Raw genomic sequence first — 20,586 nt, forward strand, 5'->3', positions numbered from 1 at the left:
AAAGTGATGTTTACACAGTACTGTAGTCTGTTAACTGTACAATAGGATTATGTCTATAAAACAAGGTACATACCTTAATTAAAAAACACTGTGTTGCCAAACATTGCTAACCATCATCGGAGCCTTCAGTGAGTCACAATAATCTTTTTGCTGCTGGAGGTCTCGCCTCCGTCGATGGCTGCTGACCAATCAGGGTGGTGGTTGCTGAAGGCTGGGTGGCTGTGGCAGTTTCTTAAAATAAGACAACAGTGAAGTTTGCTGCTCCGGTTGACTCGTCCTTTCATGAACAATTTCTCTGCAGCAGGCGATGCTATTTGATAGCATTGTCCCCACAGTAGAACTTCTTTCAAAATTGGAGTCGATCCTCTCAAACCCCGCCACCGCTTTATCAACTAAATTACGTAACATTCTCCATCCTTTGTTGTCATTTCAACAGTCTTCACAGCTTCCTCACCAGCAGTAGATTCCGTCTCTAGAAACCACTTTCTTTGCTCATCCACGAGCAGCAACTCCTCATCCATTAAAGTTTTATCCTGAGATCAGCAAGTCAGTCACGGCTTCAGGCCCCGCTTCTAATTCTAGTTCTCTTGCTGTTTCCACCACATCTGCAGTGACTTCCTCCCCTGAAGTCGTGAACCCCTCAAAGTCATCCATGAGGGTTGGGATCAACTTCTTACAAACTCCTGTTAATGTTTATATTTTGACCTCTTCCCATGAATCACAAATGTTCTTAGTGGCATCTAGAATGGTGAATCCTTTCCAGAAGGTTTTCAATTCATTTTGCCCAGATTCATCAGAGATGACGATGGCAGCTGTGGCCTTACAAAATGTATTTCTTCAATAATGAGACTTGAAAGTCAGACTTACTCCTTGATCCTTGGGTTGCAGAATGGATGTTGTTAGCAGGCGTGGAAACAAGATTGATCTCGTTGTCCATCTCCATCAGAGCTCTTGGGTGACCAGGCGCATTGTCAGTGAGCAGTAATATTTTGAAAGGAACGTTTTTTCCTGAGCAGTAAGTCTCAATAGTGGGCTTAAAATACTCAATTAACCATATTGTAAACAGATGTGCTGTCATCCAGCCTTTGCATCTGTGGAGCACACGCAGAGTAGATTTAGCATGATTCTTAAGGGCCTTAAGATTTTCAGATGGTAAATGAGCCTTGGATGGAACTTCAAGTCGCCAGTTATTGTAGCCCCTAATAAGAGAGTTAGCCTGTCCTCTGAAGCTTTGAAGCCACGTCTTGACTCCTCTCTAGCTGTGAAAGTCCTAGATGGCCTCTTCTTCCAATGGAAGGCGATTTCGTCTACATTGCAAATCTATTGCTGTTGCTGCCACCTTCATTAATTATCTTAGCTAGGGCTTCTGGATAAATTGCTGCAGCTTCTCCATCAGCACTTGCTGCTTCACCTTGCACTTTTACGTTACAGTTTATTTCCTTAAACCTCATGAACCAAGCTCTGCTGGCTTCCAACTTTTCTTCTGCAGCTTCCTTTCCTCTCAGCCTTCATAGAGTTGAAGAGAGTTAGGGCCTTGCTGTGGATTAGGCTTTGGCGTAAAGGAATGTTGTGGCTCGTTTGATCTTCTATCCAGACCAGCAAAACTTTCTCCATATCAGCAATAAGGCTCTTTCACTTTCTTGCCATTCATGTGTTCACTAGAGTAGCACTTTTAATTTCCTCAAGAACTTTCCTTTTGCGTTCACAACTCAGCTGTTTGGCGCAAAAGCCTAGCTTTCAGCCCATCAGCTTTCAACATGCCTTTCCCACTAAACCTGATCATCTCCAGCTTTTGATTTAAAGTGAGATGTGCTTCATCTTCTTTTCACTTGAACACGTAGAGGCCACTGTAGGGGTTATTAATGGGCCGAATTGCAATATTGTTGTGTCTCAGGGAATAGCAAGGCCCTAGGAGAGGAAGAGAGACCGGGCAACGGCCAGTTGGTGGAGCAGTCAGAACACACACATCTATAGATGAAGTTCATTGTCTTCATATGAGCGCAGTTGGTGGTGCCCCAAAACAATTACAATAGTGCCATCAAAGGTCACTGATGACAGGTCACCATAACAAATGCAATAATAATGAAAAAGTTTGAAATATTGGAAGAATTACCAAAATGTGACCTAGAGACAAGAGGTGAGCAAATGCTGTTGGAAAACAGGGCGCTGATAGACTGGCTCCATGCAGGGTTGCCACCAACCTTCAGTTTGTAAAAGACACGGTATCTGAAGTGCACTAAAGCAGAGCACAATAAAATGAGGTCTGCGTGCGTGTAACTCCGTAGCAGCTATAGCAACTGAAATAAGAAATGCAACATTAAGTGAGGCCTCTGTCATAATAAGAGGAGGCTTGTGGAGCACTAGGGCTGTCAGCTCGTGCACCTTTTACTGTTGAGGGTATTCAGATCGGACCTTGACACATTTGCAGTATGAATTGGGGTAATATAGCTGTGTAAGTGACAAGTGGTGATGGAGTGGAACTTTGAGCATATGTGTACATATGTTTTTATTTCACTGTGAAAAGGTTTTTTAAAAAGGAGCATGCTTTGGAATGTCTTCAACATCACCTTATGTCTGGGCCAATAAAGTAAAACAGGCTAAAGTTACAGAAGCGTTTTAAGAGAAGTGCTCTGCGAATAAACGATGTGAATAAGAACCAATGCAAATAAAACAAAATTTTTATCTTAGCATTTTATGTACCAGAGTAATATGTCAAAATCCTTCACCTGTAGGTAAAATTTATCTTTTAGAGTCAAAAAACTTTTTTGTGTGTGAGTTGGGATTTTAGGGTATAAAATTTTTGATTTCTTGGTCTAATCAGCTAAATTTTTCCTTTAGTGTTCACAGTGAGCTTATGAGATGGGTATGGAACATGCAGCTCATCTCATAGGCAATATGCATGTCTGTTGATCTTAAAGAGCATTTCAGTTTCCTTACCTGCTATATCAGTGTTATCTTTTTCTGTATTTTTATATCTAGGGCCTGAGTTTGGTGGCAGCTGCCCTTAGAAGTGTAAATGAAAATCAGTTTCTATGGTTCTTGAATGATTTTAAGAATGTATAGACACAAAATATCTTGACCTTTCACATATTTGCTTCTGTTCTTACTGCTCTTGTCTGTCATATGATAAATTCCTCTTATCTCTCTTGCTGTACCAAATTAACCGGGTATGGGTTTCAAGAGGATTCAGTATGTTAAAACTTTTTTTAAAGGCAACATGTAGCACCAATGCAGCATTTCTAATATTTGTCAGCATACGTGTTTAGTAGCCCCAAATAAATAGAGATCCATGAATATCTAAGGACTCGATTAGTTACAAAATTATTTACTATTTTTAATTTGAGGTCTTGAATTATTGGGGGAGAGATTAGTAAGTTGGGGTATTGGGTGTGTGTGTTCTGTACTCTGGTATAGTCTTGATTGTGAAGGGGGAATGATTTGGTGGTGCCCCAAAACAATTACATCAAAATGTAATTGTTATGTAGTGACTATTTTTTGACTATTTTAAGCTTTTATTGGTCCTGTGTCCTTGATCTATTCTGCTGCAGAACACTAATTTTATGAGTTTTTAGAATAATAAGTGCATGAAAATTTACTGTAACTAAAGCACTGTTCATGGGGAAATGGGTGTTGTGTTTTGGTTTGTATTACTATTATGGACCACTGCTTAAATAAAATGTATCTGCTTTTACACAGGTTTTCTTCTATTTTCAAGATGCTTGAAAACCAAGAGGATGTGAGGATCTGTCTCTGGAAAAACAAAAAACACAGGCATTACTCAGCCAGAAATCTGAGATCTATGAGACTCAGTCAGTGCAGAGATGGACAATCATACAGGGAAAAACTCCTGCTGGAGCAAGGACATTTGCCACAGAGCTCAGTGCACCAAACATGCACGTGAGGACACAGGGATTTTGAAAATGCTGCACATCCCTCACTAGTCGTCCACGTAGTAACACTGGTAAACATTCTGTCTGCAGAAGCCAAAGTCACTGATTTAAACGTTGATTTACTTTTTATTAAGTTCTCTAGAGCTGCACAGCTAGTATTTTGATTTGTTTTGTTTTTTGTTTGGGGTTTCTTTATTTTCCCCAACATGATGTTTCTGCTTTCATCTATTCTTAAATTGAAGAGCATATAATTTAATTCTTATAAATTAAAGTCTTAAATGTGAAACCAAGAAATGTAATCAAGCAGTAAAACATTCTCTGAATGTAGACCATGATCTCAAGTTCTTCCATTTTTTTCCCAACAGTGGAAAGTCGATTTTTACATAGGAAAGACAAACTATGTTAGTATTTTAAATTAAAGGTTTAACATTATCAGAATGCAGTCCAGAGTAAATCAGGTTACATAATTACATTTTAATTAATTAAATCTAGGATTGTCCACTGAATTACAATTTGTTAAGTATATTGTTTCCTCTTAAATAAACTGCTCAACGGTTAATCAGCAATGAGTCATCTTGCAGATATGCAACTTTAAAAAAAATACGAATTACCAATTTTAAGTGCTGCCAGCTACAATAACTTTGTTTTAACGGGTATTTTTGTTTGTTCTTTTCATGTAATTATTTTATTGTGCTTTGCGTCTCCAGGCAGTTTCCCACATTTGGGTAAAATGCTTTAGCAGGTTGTAAACTTAATAACTTATGAAAAGGGTAAAATAAAGTTTTCTTGAATGGAACTTGGAATCATTTGAGGGACTTTTATATACTTTTAAAAATCAGAATTTAATTAGGATGCCAGATTTATAGTAACTTGCATCTTTAATTTTCCAGATAATCTGGAGGTTAGCGTTTGATAAATGATTTTTTAAAGCAGATATGAAGACTTTGTTAATTATAATTTATTGTGTTATTACTGTAATTGAAAATATTATGAAACTTTTAAATTTAGTCTTGTGTAGAAAGAAATGTATTACGCAAAATTATGTGAATAAATATTCCCACAAAATATATCTGAATGGTTAAAAAATACTGGAAGAGAGCTATCAGGCCTACAATAGTGAATGTCCTCTTTTTTTTTAATATCAAAAATACCAATAAGTAGATTCATGTTTTCAACACAGGGAAAAATGTTATCAGTGAACATTTAAGCAGTGCACTTTACTCAGTATAATTGAAAGTTGCAAAGTACTGTTTCCTTATTTTAAGCTTTCTTTACTATCATGTATTTAAGTATTTGCTTTCCTGTTTAATGCTGCTGCTCTTGTTCTTCTCAAATTTTTTCTCTACTCTATTGCTTCTGTTTTGTTTGTTTGTTTGTTTGTTTTAAAGGGCACGTACAGGAGCAACTGCTGCTACCCGGAAAAAATTTGTGTGTTATAAACAATTAAAATAGTTTTTAGTTGCTTTCTGTGTGATTCTAGACCAGATAACATTTTCCCTAAAGTTATGCTGTGAAATGCCTTTTGTTATGCTGCAATTGATAAAAGAATCCCAAACCTCCATTGTGACTGCTGACAGCACAGTTTCATGGGTGCTTTTTAAACCAGTTATGGAAAATATTTTTCCCTCAAGGAAAATACCCTTTCCTTAAACTTCTTATGTTATCCTCAAATCTTAACATGAATTAATTTTATTTCACATTTTCAATTTTGTAGGCTTTCAAACATACAACACCCCCACCAACCCCAGGAAAAACCTTAAAATGTGAATAATTCATTTTTTTCTACTACTGGTATAATGTTATTTTGTTGTCTTCCATTCTTAAAGGAAGAAATGTATAGCTGTGATAGGTCACTGTTGATGTTCTTCTGGAAGTTGATTTTCTGCTATGATACACTCATTGACTTTTACAATGTATTGGCTTAAGTTCACTTTTCCTTCTTTATCCTCTCAGTCTTATTCTTTGTCATAGGTTCTGTGCTGCAGCTGCTGCAGTAGAAGCTCCTGTGGTTTAAAAGACAGTTCAGTGTCTGTCAGTGTCGAGTGCTATTTGATTATTATATTTGTCTAGGACAGTATTTACTTAATTGTGTTTATAGCAATCCCTTTTTTATTAAAATTTGCAAAAGTTAGCATTTTTTTACTTTAAATTCAGTCTCCACCAATGATTTCCTAAAAAGAAGAACTGAGACATTGAAAAAAAAATGCTTTTAAAGCCCAGATGCTCCAGTTTTTATTCAAAATTGCCATTCTGGGGAATACTATAAGTAATATTCTGCATAATATCACTTAAAATATTTGTAAATCTATGTGTGGACACCGAATAGTGTAAGTAGGACATAAAGTCACGTTAGATGTTTAAATATATAGCTGAAACTACTGACAACTGAATATGGAGACGAAAGATTGAAAGCCTAAGTTATCAAGTTGGTTACAGCTTTCTAGAATCTTTGTAAATACTTGTTTTCAAATAAGATCACATTTGCAAATATAGAAAGCGGTATGTTCTGAAATTTCACTTTAGTGCCACTTCATTATGGATTTATTGCCAATTTTGACTCCTCATCTTACTTTGATGTGGCTTTTCCCCCCCAGAATATACAAGAAATAGCAAAATCATTTTGTCTTACTTTTGACTCTTTGCCAGAGAAATAGACTAAGTGAGAATAGTCCTAATCTGTGTTCTTCAGATCTGGTTATATAAATCAAACATAGATTTTAAGAGCACTGCCTGTGATTGACATATAAATGATGGTTCCTATAGCTGATTTTTTAGTGGTGGAAACAGCATTTAAAAAGTCATGTTGTTAACTGCTGCATACTATCGGGGGTGCCAAAAAAATATATGGAAGAGGACACTTTAGTCAACGTTGCTCAAGCAGTAGTTCGTGGTGATCAGAAGTGTCTGGACGCTGATGGTAACCACTTTGAGCATCTCTTGTAATTGCAGAAGTCAAACAGGACTTGTATTCATCTTTTGTTATCGGTTTATATTGAGTATTATAATTTTAATAGTTTTTTCCTTAAAATGTGTATACATTTTTTTGACACCCTCTGTATATAATGGTTTTGGTTTCTTAGTAGAAGTCTTATGTTTCTTTTAAATGTTACACAATTATATCAGTTTTTACCCACAAAACATTACTGGAATATAGCCCAAAAATGCCTGAGGAGCACCTCAGCATAATTGCAGTATGTATTTTGAAAAGATTTCAGTTTAAATGAGTTAATGAAAATGGCAGATTTCTTTTCAAAGCTTATTTTACTTTCCAAATTTGGGTTTAGTGACTTTTGAGAGCAGTCATTTAAATTAATATAGCAAGGCCTAGGGCTATTCCTTTAAATGAAAAAGATTGTAAATTCAATGTAAATAGTACCTGATTTTATTTGCTAACTTGGATAGTGGAAAAAGGGAAATTTCCTAACAATAAGCTACAGTTGAACAAAGCATGAAACTCTTTTGAAATTCAAGAATAATTGAATTTACCATCTGATTGACATCTACATTTTGCAGTGATAATAATAGCTAAATCATCTTATTCTTTCTCAGAGGAAGTTTCCATATAAACCCAGTTATTGGGAACTTTGTAAAACTATAGAGGTAAATGTTGCTTATTTAATATGAGTATAGTTTGTTAGTTACAGGAAGTCTAGTTCATCTGGGCCATTTCCTTGCAATTTGATTTATCCTGAGGTAAACTCAGTACATAGTGACAATGGGTGGTTAAATGTGAGGTGTCCCTTGTTCTTGTACAGATTGTTTCTAAGTTAAAAAAAAAAAAATTCTAGCATGCCAATATTTTGTCTTTGGCCTGTTCCCCTTTTTTTCTGAAATATGTAACTTCTAATGTTTTCTTTGCTATTTTGTGAATAACAGTAGTTATCTGTTTCACTGTCTACTTTTCATCTCTACTGAGATCTTTTCATCCTGAAACTAAATTGCTGCTTGGTTTTCTTTAGAGGAAGTTGCTACTTGTAGTGATTCTGATTCAGGAACTGCTGGGAAAACTTTTTTGGTAATGGCTTGCCCAGATAAAACTTTGAGTACCATATTCTGTGAATGCTGTGCTTAAGGTAGGAAACTGAATGTTCTTTTTAAATCACAGAATTCCTGTATTGAATGGGAAATACCTGCATTTTTAAGTCAGGTGATTTTCTATGGAAAGTAAAATGCATTGAAGAAAACCAGATATGTCAATATTTAATTTTAGTTGAAAATCCTTAGGGAGTTTGTATATTTTCAGATATTTAAGCCATCATTAATGTTAGAACAGTGGCTAATAATAAGATAGATTGTTGTTTTCTAGAGAGGCAAAGAGCAGCATGCATAAACTCACATCCCAGAAATAAATGAAATTTTTAAAAGTGGTATTGTAGTATCTATTAACCAACACTGTAACTCTTAGCTCTGCCCTGGACGGTGAGGCACCTGTCAGGATAGAATCAGAGTGACTGATTTCTCCTATTCCTACCTTCTCGTGCCTGCCTTTTTGATTTGGTATGCTGAGATTGATGACTTATGTGTATAAACTTAGAGTTCTGCTGGTCCCCTGTTCCCAGTGAACCTGGTGCCAGCATCTTGAAAAGGTTTCATTATTAGTCAGTAGCATTTTGAGCACCTGTGTGCATATAATACAGTTAGCAGGCTCTATAGGGAGATAGAAAAGAAGTTGTGGAATTTTATGATGGTACTGATTTTATTATTACAGCTGTCCATTACATTTTAGTTCTTTGCAATGACTATGTGAATTTCATTGTTTGAAAATCAAGGTAGTAATAGATATTTGCCTCTATTGCTTTGCTCACAGTTTCCACAACTCTTCTGTAATGCCGTTTAATTTCCTCTATTAGAAAGTATTTTTCTGTTAAATAAGGTCTCAAAAGCATCAATCACAAGAAATACAGAAAATGTATTAGGAACAACTTGTATCAGTATGTTCTTAACTAAAATGGAACAATTCATTATTGATATTTTTAATAAATAAAACTTCCAAATGATCTTGCCAAATTATCCCATTATTTAGAAGTAGAATATAAGAGATGAATGCTTTCAAGGAAATTTGTCATTTCTACCTTTATGTCTAGAAGTTGACAGTACATTACAGTGAAATGGAATTATCTCAGTGCTGAACGGTTACCATGAGTTAACTGATGTCACAGCTTCTTTATCTATTTTTGTATACCCATTACCACAAAATGGAATCTAAAAGTATTAGTTAAAATTTTGTAATTGCTTAAGAGATGACTGTTTATGGTATTAATGGATAAAAGAGCTCTTTCTTCATTACTTTAACCATATGTAAAAATATACTTTGAAATTTCTAATGTAAAACCTACTTGTAAATTTTGTAATTGAAATATGATTGGAGAGCTATTACATTTTGGGGAGAGCTGGCCTGTCGGTGCGTCATCATAACTTAAAATTTAGGTTGTATTTATTAACTTTCCGTTATATTTTTAAAAGTGGAATAATTCATATTTGAAGCACAATTTTCATGATGTAAGAGGTATTGCATGTTGTTGCATAGAGGTTAATAAGAACGTGGATTCTGTCAGGACTCAGACTGCCCGTTTCGCCATCTCTGTGACACTGGGCAAGATGCTTCACTTCTCTGGGCCTCACCCTTGCCTATAAAAAGAGGTAATACTGATGCCAACCTCCGGGTTGTCATGAGGATTGAATGGGAAGGTACATGTGTGCACCAGACACAGAGTAAACACCTACTAATGTTAATGGTTATCATAATAAGAATATTTGTGCCCAACTGAATAAATAATTTTGGTTATTCTCTCCAGTCCTGAGGTGTAGGACTAATGCCTTAGACCTTAACTGATGTGTTTAAGAAGCCTAAGTATAACAGGACATGTGGGTTCTGAGCTTCCCTCTTGCTAAAATCGAGAGATTTACGAGTTCGACAATTATATATGAAGCACTACTTGATCCTATGGACTGCTAGGGACCAAGAATATGTAAATCAAAGGTAGCTGACCTCTAAGAACCTGATCTTTAATGAGTGAAGCACATAACTAAATGAGCATATAAGAAAGTGATAAATGCTGTGACAGACATACACAGGGGGTTGTGGGCGGTAAGGGGGGCCGTTAAACTCACGGGGCAAAAGAATGAGTAAGTCTTCAAGAACAAATAGATCATAGTTCTAGGAGATAGTGATAAAAGGGCATGTGGAGTGGGAGGTTTGGGGAAGGTATTCCCAAGGCAGAAAGCATAGCTCGTACAAGCATGCCACTCTTGGAGATTTGCTGTATCTAGAGAGGTAAGCAAGTGACAAAATCATGAAGAGATGTATGTGCTAAACTATGATGGAAGGATTTTAAGCAGGAAAAAGACAATCAAATTTACCCTTCAGAGTAGAGAGGGATGAGACTACAGGCAGAGATGCCTCTTAGGAAATTTATGGTAATTCAGCAAGATGATGAGGGGGCAAAACTAAAGCAATGACTATAGAGAAAGCAAAGATGGAAGAACTTTAGGAGAAGAATTTACTCATCCTGGTAGTTATTTAGACGTTAAGAGATGAAAGACAACACCAGGACAACTCCCAGTTATACCTTTTCCACATCTTCAAGGGTTAGATCTTAAAGACAATATCTCTACCTGGGGAAAACTGATTGTGCCAGAAGTATCTGCTGGAGAACCAGAGATAAAGAATACCAATTCTGACATGAAGGAATTGGATCTTAAATGGGAGGCAGAGCCTTCAGAGAGAAGCCGGACAGAAATAGTTGGCAAGTTGTGAGAAAGTAAAGTGTATGTGTGTGGCTGTTAGGGTTCAAGAGGTGTCTAGACACAATTGTTGTTGACGCTGTTAGAAGAGTCAGTAAGTGCATGATAAGTAGGGTGCACTGAGTTAGTTTAATGGCATCTAGCTTGGTTGAGTTGGACCTCTGCCAGGAGCCCCCTCACCTCCCCCTGCCCCTTCACTTCAGATGCCTGTTGCAGCAGGGCCATGCTTTCCCATTTTTGCTTAGTGAAATGCTGAGATGCCCTCTGGAGCATTCTTGAGATTCTCTCTGGTTCATTTGTCCCGTACCCTTCCTATCATACCAGCCTTCGCAGACGATGAGAGGCAAATCTAAAGCAATGACAATAGAGACCTTCAGAACAGAAGAAAGCTAGTCTTGGAAGCAGAGACTTCGTAGAGGTAGACAGACAGGAAGGATGAGTCCTGATGGAAGCTGCTGTTGGATGGGTGTGCTAGGCTGGGCAAGAGGAGGACCAACGGGGTTTGTGAGTCCCTGGAAGACGCAGGTTGCGATGGTGCATCATGATCTTCATTGTTTAGCGAAGGATGGAAAATGAGGGCTGGTGAACTTACATTAGTTCCTGGAGAAGCAGGAGAAACGGGGATATCCTCGTGTTAGATTAGATCAAGGAGTTACTTCTCCCCACAAATCACATAATCTAATACATATCCATGGGAACACCAATTCAAGCTTTCACAAGTTTCTCCAAATTGGTTCAAAGGTGCTCCTGCATATAACTTAGAACTTTCTAGACCAGGAATTCTAACAACGCAAAGCCTATGAGAATAATAGAAATGTAACACATAACGGAATGGTCCTAAAATATAAAAACAAAAAAACCCTTTATATTCATAAATATCAGTGCATGATTTAAGATTTGAGTTCCCACATAAAATACAGTAAAACAATTTTTCTGCAATACGTTAACGATGCTGTAATTATAAGACAGAATTCTTAAATTCTGTCATGTAGTGCCTTATTCCTAGGGTTCTTTTCCATGAACTTTTGAATTCAGTATTCGTTATTTTGTAAGATTTAAAAAGTGCATGACCAAAAAATAGTTCCCCAACTAAGTCAGTTTAAGATTTAAATGCTTTCTGATTGGCTCGATCTTTTAGTAGCTGCGTAACTGAAAACAAACTGTAGTGTTAGCAACGTAAATTTATATTTCAGTAAAGTATCAAATAATTGTATGTCACGAACCGTTCAGAGTAGCTCATTAATAATTGAAATGTTAATAAATCTGTAAATGTTAAAGATATTATCGAAATATTCAGAGGATATCCGTCAAGGAAGTCAAACAGTTCATCCGTTTTTTTGGAACTCAAGCACTGCAAAGACTAAAAGGTCTTCCTAGGGTATGTAAATATCCAAACTGTTACCAGGTTAGCACATACTAAGTATAAAAATTATCAATGAACTTTTTTACATTTTTTGTTTTCAGTCTTATAAATCCAGTGTATATTTTATATTTAGATCACCTTTGTATTCAGAACTCGCCACATACTCACTGCTCAGGAGCCTTACGTGAGCAGTAGCTACTGTTTGGGACACAGGTCAAGGTGACTCTGGGAGGTTGGTTTTCCACTCCTAGCTATCCTTACCTGAATTTTTTTGACGGTCTTACAATTCGAACTTTGTGAAGACCTGAGTCAGAGTTGAACTGGTCCTATGTTGTTACTACATTGAGGCAGTTTCCTCATTTTTTTCAATGAAAAGGGCTGGAAATATCTTGAGAAGGTGGATAGTCTAATGAATCTTCTCCATGTGCTGTCACAGATGTCACTGGCTTTTGTTGTGTTTGGAGTTTTTGGGTAAAGACACACGTTCTGAATGACTGGTCAGTTAGGAGTGTGTGGTGTTTGTGTGGTTTTAGCCAAACCAGCAGGAATGGTGAGTTGTGCTGATGAATTGCCCTGGTCTGAGCTGTCCCCTATGTGGAGCTCTGTGGGGACAGTTTCATAAGTTCCAGGCCTTTCTAAAGTACTTGACTTTTTAGCACATCCATGCTGAAACTGCTAAATGTGTCCGCCAGACCCTCATTCCCAAAACTGAGACTCTTCCAATCCAGCTTGAGTCATTCACTAGTGGTCAAATGTAAGCTGTCTTCAGTAACATGCTCCCTAATTGTGGGAATTCTGTGCTCAAGAGCCCTGTTGAAAGAGTCGGGTGGGATTGCCAGGGAATTTGTCTGCAAGGATGGGCTATACCCTGCGAAGACAGATATTGCACTCTTCTGCTTGGGGAGCCTCAGCAGCCAGTGATTCTCAACACTTGGCTAAAATCAGACCCACTCAGGAGGTCGGAAGGGAAGGGCAGAGGCAGCTTTTTCAAGCTATGATGGCCTTGTCCCCACCCCAGCATCTGGGTTAATTGTTCTGGTGTGATCCTGTTCTGTAGCCAGGGTATAACCTTTATCTAGGGTTTTCTCACACCTCGCAGAAAAGAGTGTCAGCCCTGGAGGGGAAGCGTGCTAAGCACGTTTCATACCTCTGCAGCTAAGCGCTGGCTACAGCCCCTCCAATTCTCTTTCCTGCTTGATTGAACTCTTGGCTCTTTCTGAATGAAAAAACAGCTCCTATATCATTACGCGTTCTTCTAAACTCTGAACCGCAGCATTGGAAGACTAAATGGCCTGACTGAGCCAGACTCAGATCCTTGGTTTGCACAGCTGGGTGTGTGGATTCCTAAACGCCCCTTCTGCCTCCAGAACGTGGCTCCGACAAATGAAAAGCCCTTTGACTTTCAGACTCCTGTCTCTTCCTTTAGCTTTCAAAAACTCGACTCGGACACGCAGGATCGAGCCATGAGGTCTTTGTTTTATCCTTATTGTCTCCCTATTGAAGGGGCAACTGCCAGTGAGTCACTGAGTCAGTTGCCGTAAGCAACCGGGAACACAAGGAATGAAAAATAGGACCATTAATTCAAAAATAGCATTCTAATACCTTCACATCAGTCACTAGAGAAGCCACCGTGGGTGACGGTGTGAGTTACTAGCGTCTAATTTTCATTCTTTATGTTGGTAATTTTCAGAAGTCTCCTCACACTGAAGGAGAATGTGGGAGTTACTTGAATGAGAACGCAGGGTGAACTGAAGTGTTGGTTCATTCATTGAGCACATATTTATTGAACGTTTGATAGGTGTATGAGGCACTGCACGTACACTGATGGGGAACGTAAGCTACTGTATGAGGCACTGCACGTACACTGATGGGGAAAAAGATAGTTGGTGCCCTAATGGAGCTTATGACTCAGTATTCCATCAGATACAGCATAGCAAACGTAAGTGACATGGCTGTGTGGAACCTAGTTCTCGTGTCAGATCTGTCAAGGCGTAAGATGACTGAAGTCATTGGAAAAGTTTATCTGTGCATCTGGTAACAGTTTTATGCCTTCTGCTAGACCCTGGTATGTGTCCATGCTGCTCAAACAAAGTGGGAAACAGATGAAAGAAAGCACTGCAAGCACCAGGACAGCAGCAGAGACGTCCAGACATGGATGTATTCGCTCGTTTTCATCTTTCGAGGCCTGTTTCCTCAATAAGAACAGTGTTACATTTCTCACCAAATTTTTCTCTTCACAGCTTTTTAAAAGCCACTCTAGGTGAAGTTATAATTTACATCCCACAAAAGCATCCATTGTAAGTGAACATTCGGATGAGTTAGACACATATGTATATATACTTTTATAATGATAACCACAACCGAGATAGGGGCATTGCCATCACCCCTCAAAAGTTACCTCAAACCCCTTTCCAGCTAGTTCCCATCCTTCCAGCCTCAGCCCCAGGCAGCCATTGATGAGCTTTGTGTCACTGCAGATTAGATGAAAACATCCAGATGTGCTTTATTTGTGTAAGGCTTGTTTCGCTCAGCCTGTCTGTGATAGGTATGTGTTGTGCTTGAAGCAGTTCTTTTTTATTGCTGAGTAGTATTCCATTGTATGAACATTCTCCAGTTTGTTATCCACTCTCCTATTGGTGGACACCGGGGCTATTTCTAATTTGTGAATAAAGTGTCTGAACATTTATATATAAATCTTCATGTGAACGTGTGATTTCATTTACTTGTGAATAAATACCTACCTAGGAGTGGAATTACTGAGTTGTATGGTAAATATTTGTTTAACTGTATAAGATACTGCCAAATTGTTTTCCATCGTGGCTGTACCGTCTTACATTCCCACCAGCTTTGTGTGAAGGTTTCTCCACATTATTGCCAACCCACGCTGTGGTCAGTCTTTTAAATTTTGGCCTTTTAAAATTTTTAAATTCTACTGGGCATGTATCTCGTTTAGTTTGAATTTACGTAGCCACTAATAATATTAAGCATCTTTTTATGTCATTCCTATATCTTTGGGAAAAAGTCTGTTCAAATCTTTATGCCATTACTTTGAACAGTTTTGTTGAGGTATATTTTACGTAGCATACAATTCAACCATTTAAAGTGTACAGTGTGCCATGGCTTTTAATATTAGGTTGGTACAAAAGTAATTGCGGTTTAAAAGGTTAAAAATAATTGCAAAAACCACAATTACTTTCACACCAACCTAATATATTTACAAAGTTGTGCAGTCCTCAATGTAATCTAATTTTGGAACTTTTTCATCGCTGTAAAGAAACGTCATACCCATTAGCCGTCATACACCCCATTTCCCCCTCCAGCCTTAGGCAACCACTAATCTATAGTCCATCTCCATAATTTCCCTTTTCTGGATGTTTCATATGGATGGAATCATACTAAAAAATAGGGTCTTTTGCATCCGGTTTCTTTCACATAATGTTTCTGAGGTTCACCCATGCTGAGCATGTATTAGTAATTCGTTACTTATTTTTGCCAAATGGTATTTTATTGTGTGACTAGAGCACATTTGTTCACCCACCAGTTGATGGACATTTGGATCGTCTGTACTTGTTAGGCTATTACGATAACGCTGCTGTGACATTTGCCTTCAAGTCTGTGTGTGGACCTGTTTCCCATTTGTCTTGGGTAAGTACCTAGACGTGGAATGGCTGGGTTATATGCACACAGCCTTACATCCCGTCCCATCCTGGGGTGCGTTGGAGGCCCACTCACTATTTTCTCATCCCCTGATCCCTGTGTTAAAGTTCTGCTGTCCTGCCCTTCTGTGGGTGACCACAACGCGCGTCTCCGCCGCAGGCTTGCTAAGCGTGGGTCTTCCCCGATTGCTACTGAGATCGATTTTGTTTCCAATACCCCGAGCATGTGTTTTTCCCACATTTCCCAAGATCCCTTGGACCCCCTCCAGCAGGGAGGCTGTAGGCCCGCACAGCTTGCTTCTCTCTGGTAGAACTTCAGAGGTGGTGGGGGGAGCGGGGGCGGATGCTGCAGGCTGAAACGCCAGATCCCAAGGCTCAGGTTTTCTTGGGTAAATGTTTCCGAAATGATTGTTTTGATAGTTTTGTCCAATTTTATCATTACTTTTTGGGGGAGAAAATGTGCCATACTCCTTACCCAGTTATTCCTGACGTCTCATGGGGCTGCTCATTTTCAAATTGGGTTGTGCAGCATATTATTTAGCCGTAAACGTGTTTCATGTATTCTGCATATAAATCTTTTATCAGATATATGATTTGCAAATACTTCCAGTCTGTGGCTTGCCTTTTCACTTTCTTAACCGGGTCTTTGAAAGAGCAAAATTTGAATTTTGATGAAGTCTGATTTATTCATTTATTCTTGTCCTGTTAATACTACGTGTGTTCTAAGAAATCCTTGCCTAATGCAAAGTCACAAAGATTTTTCTCTATGGCTGTTACATTTAGATCTATGATACAATTTGAGTTGTTTTTGTATATTGTGTGAAGGTAAGTATTGAGGTTCATGTTTTGGCCATATGACTCTTCGGTTTATTTCAGACCATTTGTTGAAAGGACTGTCTTTTTCCCTATTGAACTAATTTGGCATCTTTGTTGAGTATCGAATAACTTTATAGGTGTCGGTCTGTTTCTGGGCTCTATTTTGTGCCTAGATGTATATATCTATACTTACACAAATATTACACTACCTTGATTACTGTAAATGTGTAAGTCTTGAAATCATTGCCTTCAGTTTTGAAAGAAATTTTTCTGGGCATAGAATTCTAGATGGTCATTTTTTTGTTTGTTTTTGTTTTACTTTCTTTCAGTAATTTAAAGATACTGCTCCATTGTCTTCTGTGTTACATAGCTTCAGGCAAAACATTTGACATCATTCTTAAAATTTTTCATGAGACAATTCACGTACCATAAAAATCCATCATTTTGAAATGTACAATCCAGTGTTTTCAGTATATTCACAGGTTCTGCAACCACCACTAAAACTAATTCCAGAACATTTACATCACTCAAAAAGAAAACCTACACTCTTGCTCCTGTAACCACTAATTTACTCTCTGTCTATGGATCAGCCTATTTTGGACATTTCTTTAAGTGGAATCATACAGTGCGTCCTTTTGTGCCTGGTTTCTTTCACTTAATGTAATGTGTTCAAGGTTCATCCATGCTGTAACACATATCAGTACTTTATTTCTTTTTATGGTTGAATCCTATTCCATTGTATGGATACACCACATTTTATTGATGGGCATGTGGGTGGTTTCTACTTTTTAGCTATCTTGAATGATGCTGTGATCATTTGCGTACAGGTCTTTTTGTTGAACATATGTTTTCAGTTACCTTGGGAATGTACCTGGTAGTAGAATTGCTGGTCCCTACAAATGGTAACTCTGTGTTTAATTTTCTGAAAACAGCCAGACTTTTTCCAAAGTTGCTGCAGCACTTTACATTCCCACGAGCAATGTATAAAGCTCCAATTTCTCCACATCATCACCAACACTTGTCATTCAACTTTTTTAGCAGCCATCCTAGTGGTTGTGAAGTGGTATCTCACTGTGGCTTTGGTATGTCCCGGATGATAGACCCTTATCCGATACATGATTTGTAAATATTTTCTCCCATTCTGTGGGTTGTCTTTTCACTTTGTTGATAGTGAACTTTGCAACAGAAAAATATTTTCATTTGGATGAAATCCAATTTATCTACTTTCTTCTTTGGCTGCCTGTGCTTCAGGGGTCCTCTGAGAAACCGCTGCCTAATCCAAACATATCAAAATTTACACCTATGTTTTCTTCTAAGAGTTTTATCATTTTAGCTCTTATATTTAGGTCTTTGATCCATTTAGAGTTAATTTTTGTGTATAGTATGAAGTTTAGGGTTCCAGCTTCATTCTTTTGTATGTGGCTATACCGTTGTTCGGGCACTATTTATTGAAAACAATATTATTTCCCCCATTGAACTATCTTGCCTCCCTTGTTGAAAATCAATTGACTATAAATGTAAGAATTTCTCAACTCTTAATTTTGTTCCATTGACCTATGTCTATCCTATGCCAGTACCACACAGTTTTGATAACTATGTATTTGTAATATGTTTTGAAACTGGGAAGTGTTCTTGGCTTAGAAACGTAGGAAATTTTCCATGGTACGTGACCTAAAGATTTGTAGTTTGGGCCTTTTAATTGCTGGGTAGTAATCCATTGTATGAATGTATCATGCTTTGTTCACCCATTTGGTAGTTGAAGGAGATTTAGGTTGTTTCCAGTTTTTACTGATGACGAATAAAGCTGCTATTAACTTTTACGTAAAGGCTTATGTGTGAAAGATTTCATTTCTCTACCAAGAGTGGGATTGCTGGGTTGTATGATCATTATGTGTCTACTTTATAATAAACTGCCAAACAGCATTTAAAAGAGGCTGTACCGTTTTGCATTCCTACCACAATGGACAAGAACTCCAGGTGGCTCACATCTTCCGCGGAGCTAGGTATTGTCAGGAGGGTTGATTTCTTTTTTTCTTATTTTTCTTTTTTTTTTTTTAAATGTTTTCACTATGTTTTGTTTTTGTTTTTGTTTTAGCTGAGTGTTCAGTATACCTCATTGTGTGTTTGCTGTTTCCATTTCCTCAGTGACAAATGATGTTGAGTGTTTTTTCATGTTCTTATTTGCTATCTCGGTATCTTCTTTAGCAAGTTAAACTCTTACACTTTTTTTTAAAAAACTGGGTTATAGTTTTATTATTATTGAGTCTTGAGAATTCTTTATGTGGTCTAGATACATGTCTTTTACCAAAAATATGATTTGCAAATATTTTCTCCCAATCTGTGGCATGTCTTTTTAATTTCTTTACAATGTCTTTCAAAGATCAGAAGTTTTAAATTTTGATAGAACTCCAGTTTATTATTGTTGTTGTTTTCGTTTATGGATCATGCTTGTGGTGTTCAAGCTAAGGAATCTTTGACTAACCCAAAGTAACAAAGATTTTCTTCTGTGTCTTTTAGCACAGAGGTGATCAAACTTTTTCTGTAACGGGCTGGATAGTAATTGTTTTAGGTTTTGCAGGCTGCAGGGTCTCTGTGTTACAATATGAAAGTAGCCATAAACAATACACAAATGAATGTGTGTCGCAGTATAACTTGATTTACAACAGCAGGTAACAAATCAGCTTTGGCCCATGAGCCTTAATTTGCTGACCCATGATCTAGAAGATTTAGGTGTTACATCTTGTCTGTAATCCGTTTCTAATTAACTTTTCTTAATGTGGTGCAAAGTATGGGTTGTATAGTTTTTGTTTGCTTGTTTGTTTTTGTATTTATCCAGTTATTCTAGCACCACTTATTAAAGAGACTGTTCTTTCTGTGATTATACCTTCTCAGAACTCAATTATCCATATGTGTGTGGATTTATTTCTGGATTCTCTATTCTGCCCCCGTTTCTGCCCTTCCACATACTACACTGTCTTGATTACAGTAGCTTAGTGCTTTGCAGTCAGGCTTGAAATTAGGTAGTGTGAGCCCTCCACATTGTTTTTTTTCCAAAATATTTCAGTTTTTCTGGTTCCTTATAACCATTGTTTTGAACTCTGTATCTGGTAAGTTGCTTGCCTCCATTTTGTTTAGTTCTTTTTATGGAGTTTTCTCCTGTTCTTTCATTTGGGATGCATGTCTTTGTTTCCTCATTTTGGCTATCTTTCTGTGTTTGTTTCTGTGTATTTGGTAGATCTGGTACATCTCTCCATCTTGGCTGGGTAGCCTCACGTAGTAGGTGCCCTGTGGGGCCCAGTGGCACAGTCTCCCTGGTCACCTGCTCCAGGTGCTCCAGGAGTGTCCCCTGTGGGGGTTGTGTGTGCCCTCCTGTTATAGCTGAGCTTTGGTTGCTAATGGCACATTAGTGGGTGGAATTGACCCTCAAGTTGATTGGCTGTGGGGTTTAGCCACATCCACAGCTTACAGGCTGCTATGGGGTGGCTTTACCCCAGTGAGTGGGATTCACCCCAGCGGGCTCTGGTGCCTGTGAGACCACCCTTTGGGTGTGCCGCTTGTGGGGCTAACTGGGTGGTGCTCTGTTGTGGGCTGAAGCCAATCTCCAAGTATGTTGGCTCTGAGGCCTCTCAGGAGGGGCTCCGGTGCAGGCCCAGGTCACCCACTGCCTGTGACCAGTTGGGGGCTCTCTGATAGGAGCTACAAAGCTATCCGCAGTTATTCACTGCCTGTGCAAAACCTGGAGGCACATGGGAGAGGCCACATTGCAACCCAAGGATAGCTGCCACCAGTACTGGACCTGGGGTAGCTCTGCGAAAATCCAGGACATGCAGAGGCCGGCTGCCACCTGCCAACTCCCTTAAGGTTCGGCCACTGATAAAGCCTCATGTGGCACGTGAGTTGGGTAAGTGTCATTCAGGGTCTCTGGTCCTGCTCCCCGCATAAGAACTCAGGATTTGGCAAGGCCAAAAAGGAGCACCAACGGAGCCATGGATAGGGGAGTCATACCACTATATTCTCGATGACGGCTGGGTTGAAGACACAGGAAGCAGGAACCACACGATCCGCAACTTGCCGTCCACTTCTGCCAACCAACCAACCCAGCGCAGCCAGGCAGTTA

At 38.4% G+C, this 20,586-nt stretch overlaps 1 protein-coding gene across 4 annotated transcripts in view; it reads left to right on the forward strand.

The window, feature by feature from the left end:
* The window catches only part of ZNRF2 (zinc and ring finger 2), a 79,975-nt gene extending 70,290 nt beyond the window's left edge, over positions 1 to 9,685 (forward strand). Inside the window, exon 3 of one of the 4 annotated variants that reach the window (XM_074340942.1) lies at positions 3,697 to 3,882. In XM_074340942.1, coding sequence (XP_074197043.1) covers positions 3,697 to 3,740 — 44 coding nt within the window. In that variant the 3' untranslated portion in view covers positions 3,741 to 3,882. Of the gene's footprint in view, positions 1 to 3,696 lie in introns of all 4 variants that reach the window. The other 3 variants (XM_074340941.1, XM_074340939.1, XM_019726189.2) reach the window with 3 other exon arrangements.
* Positions 9,686 to 20,586: the final 10,901 nt, after the last annotated feature.

This window comes from Rhinolophus sinicus, linkage group LG09 (genome assembly GCF_036562045.2).
Source record: "Rhinolophus sinicus isolate RSC01 linkage group LG09, ASM3656204v1, whole genome shotgun sequence".
Lineage (NCBI taxonomy): Eukaryota > Metazoa > Chordata > Mammalia > Chiroptera > Rhinolophidae > Rhinolophus > Rhinolophus sinicus.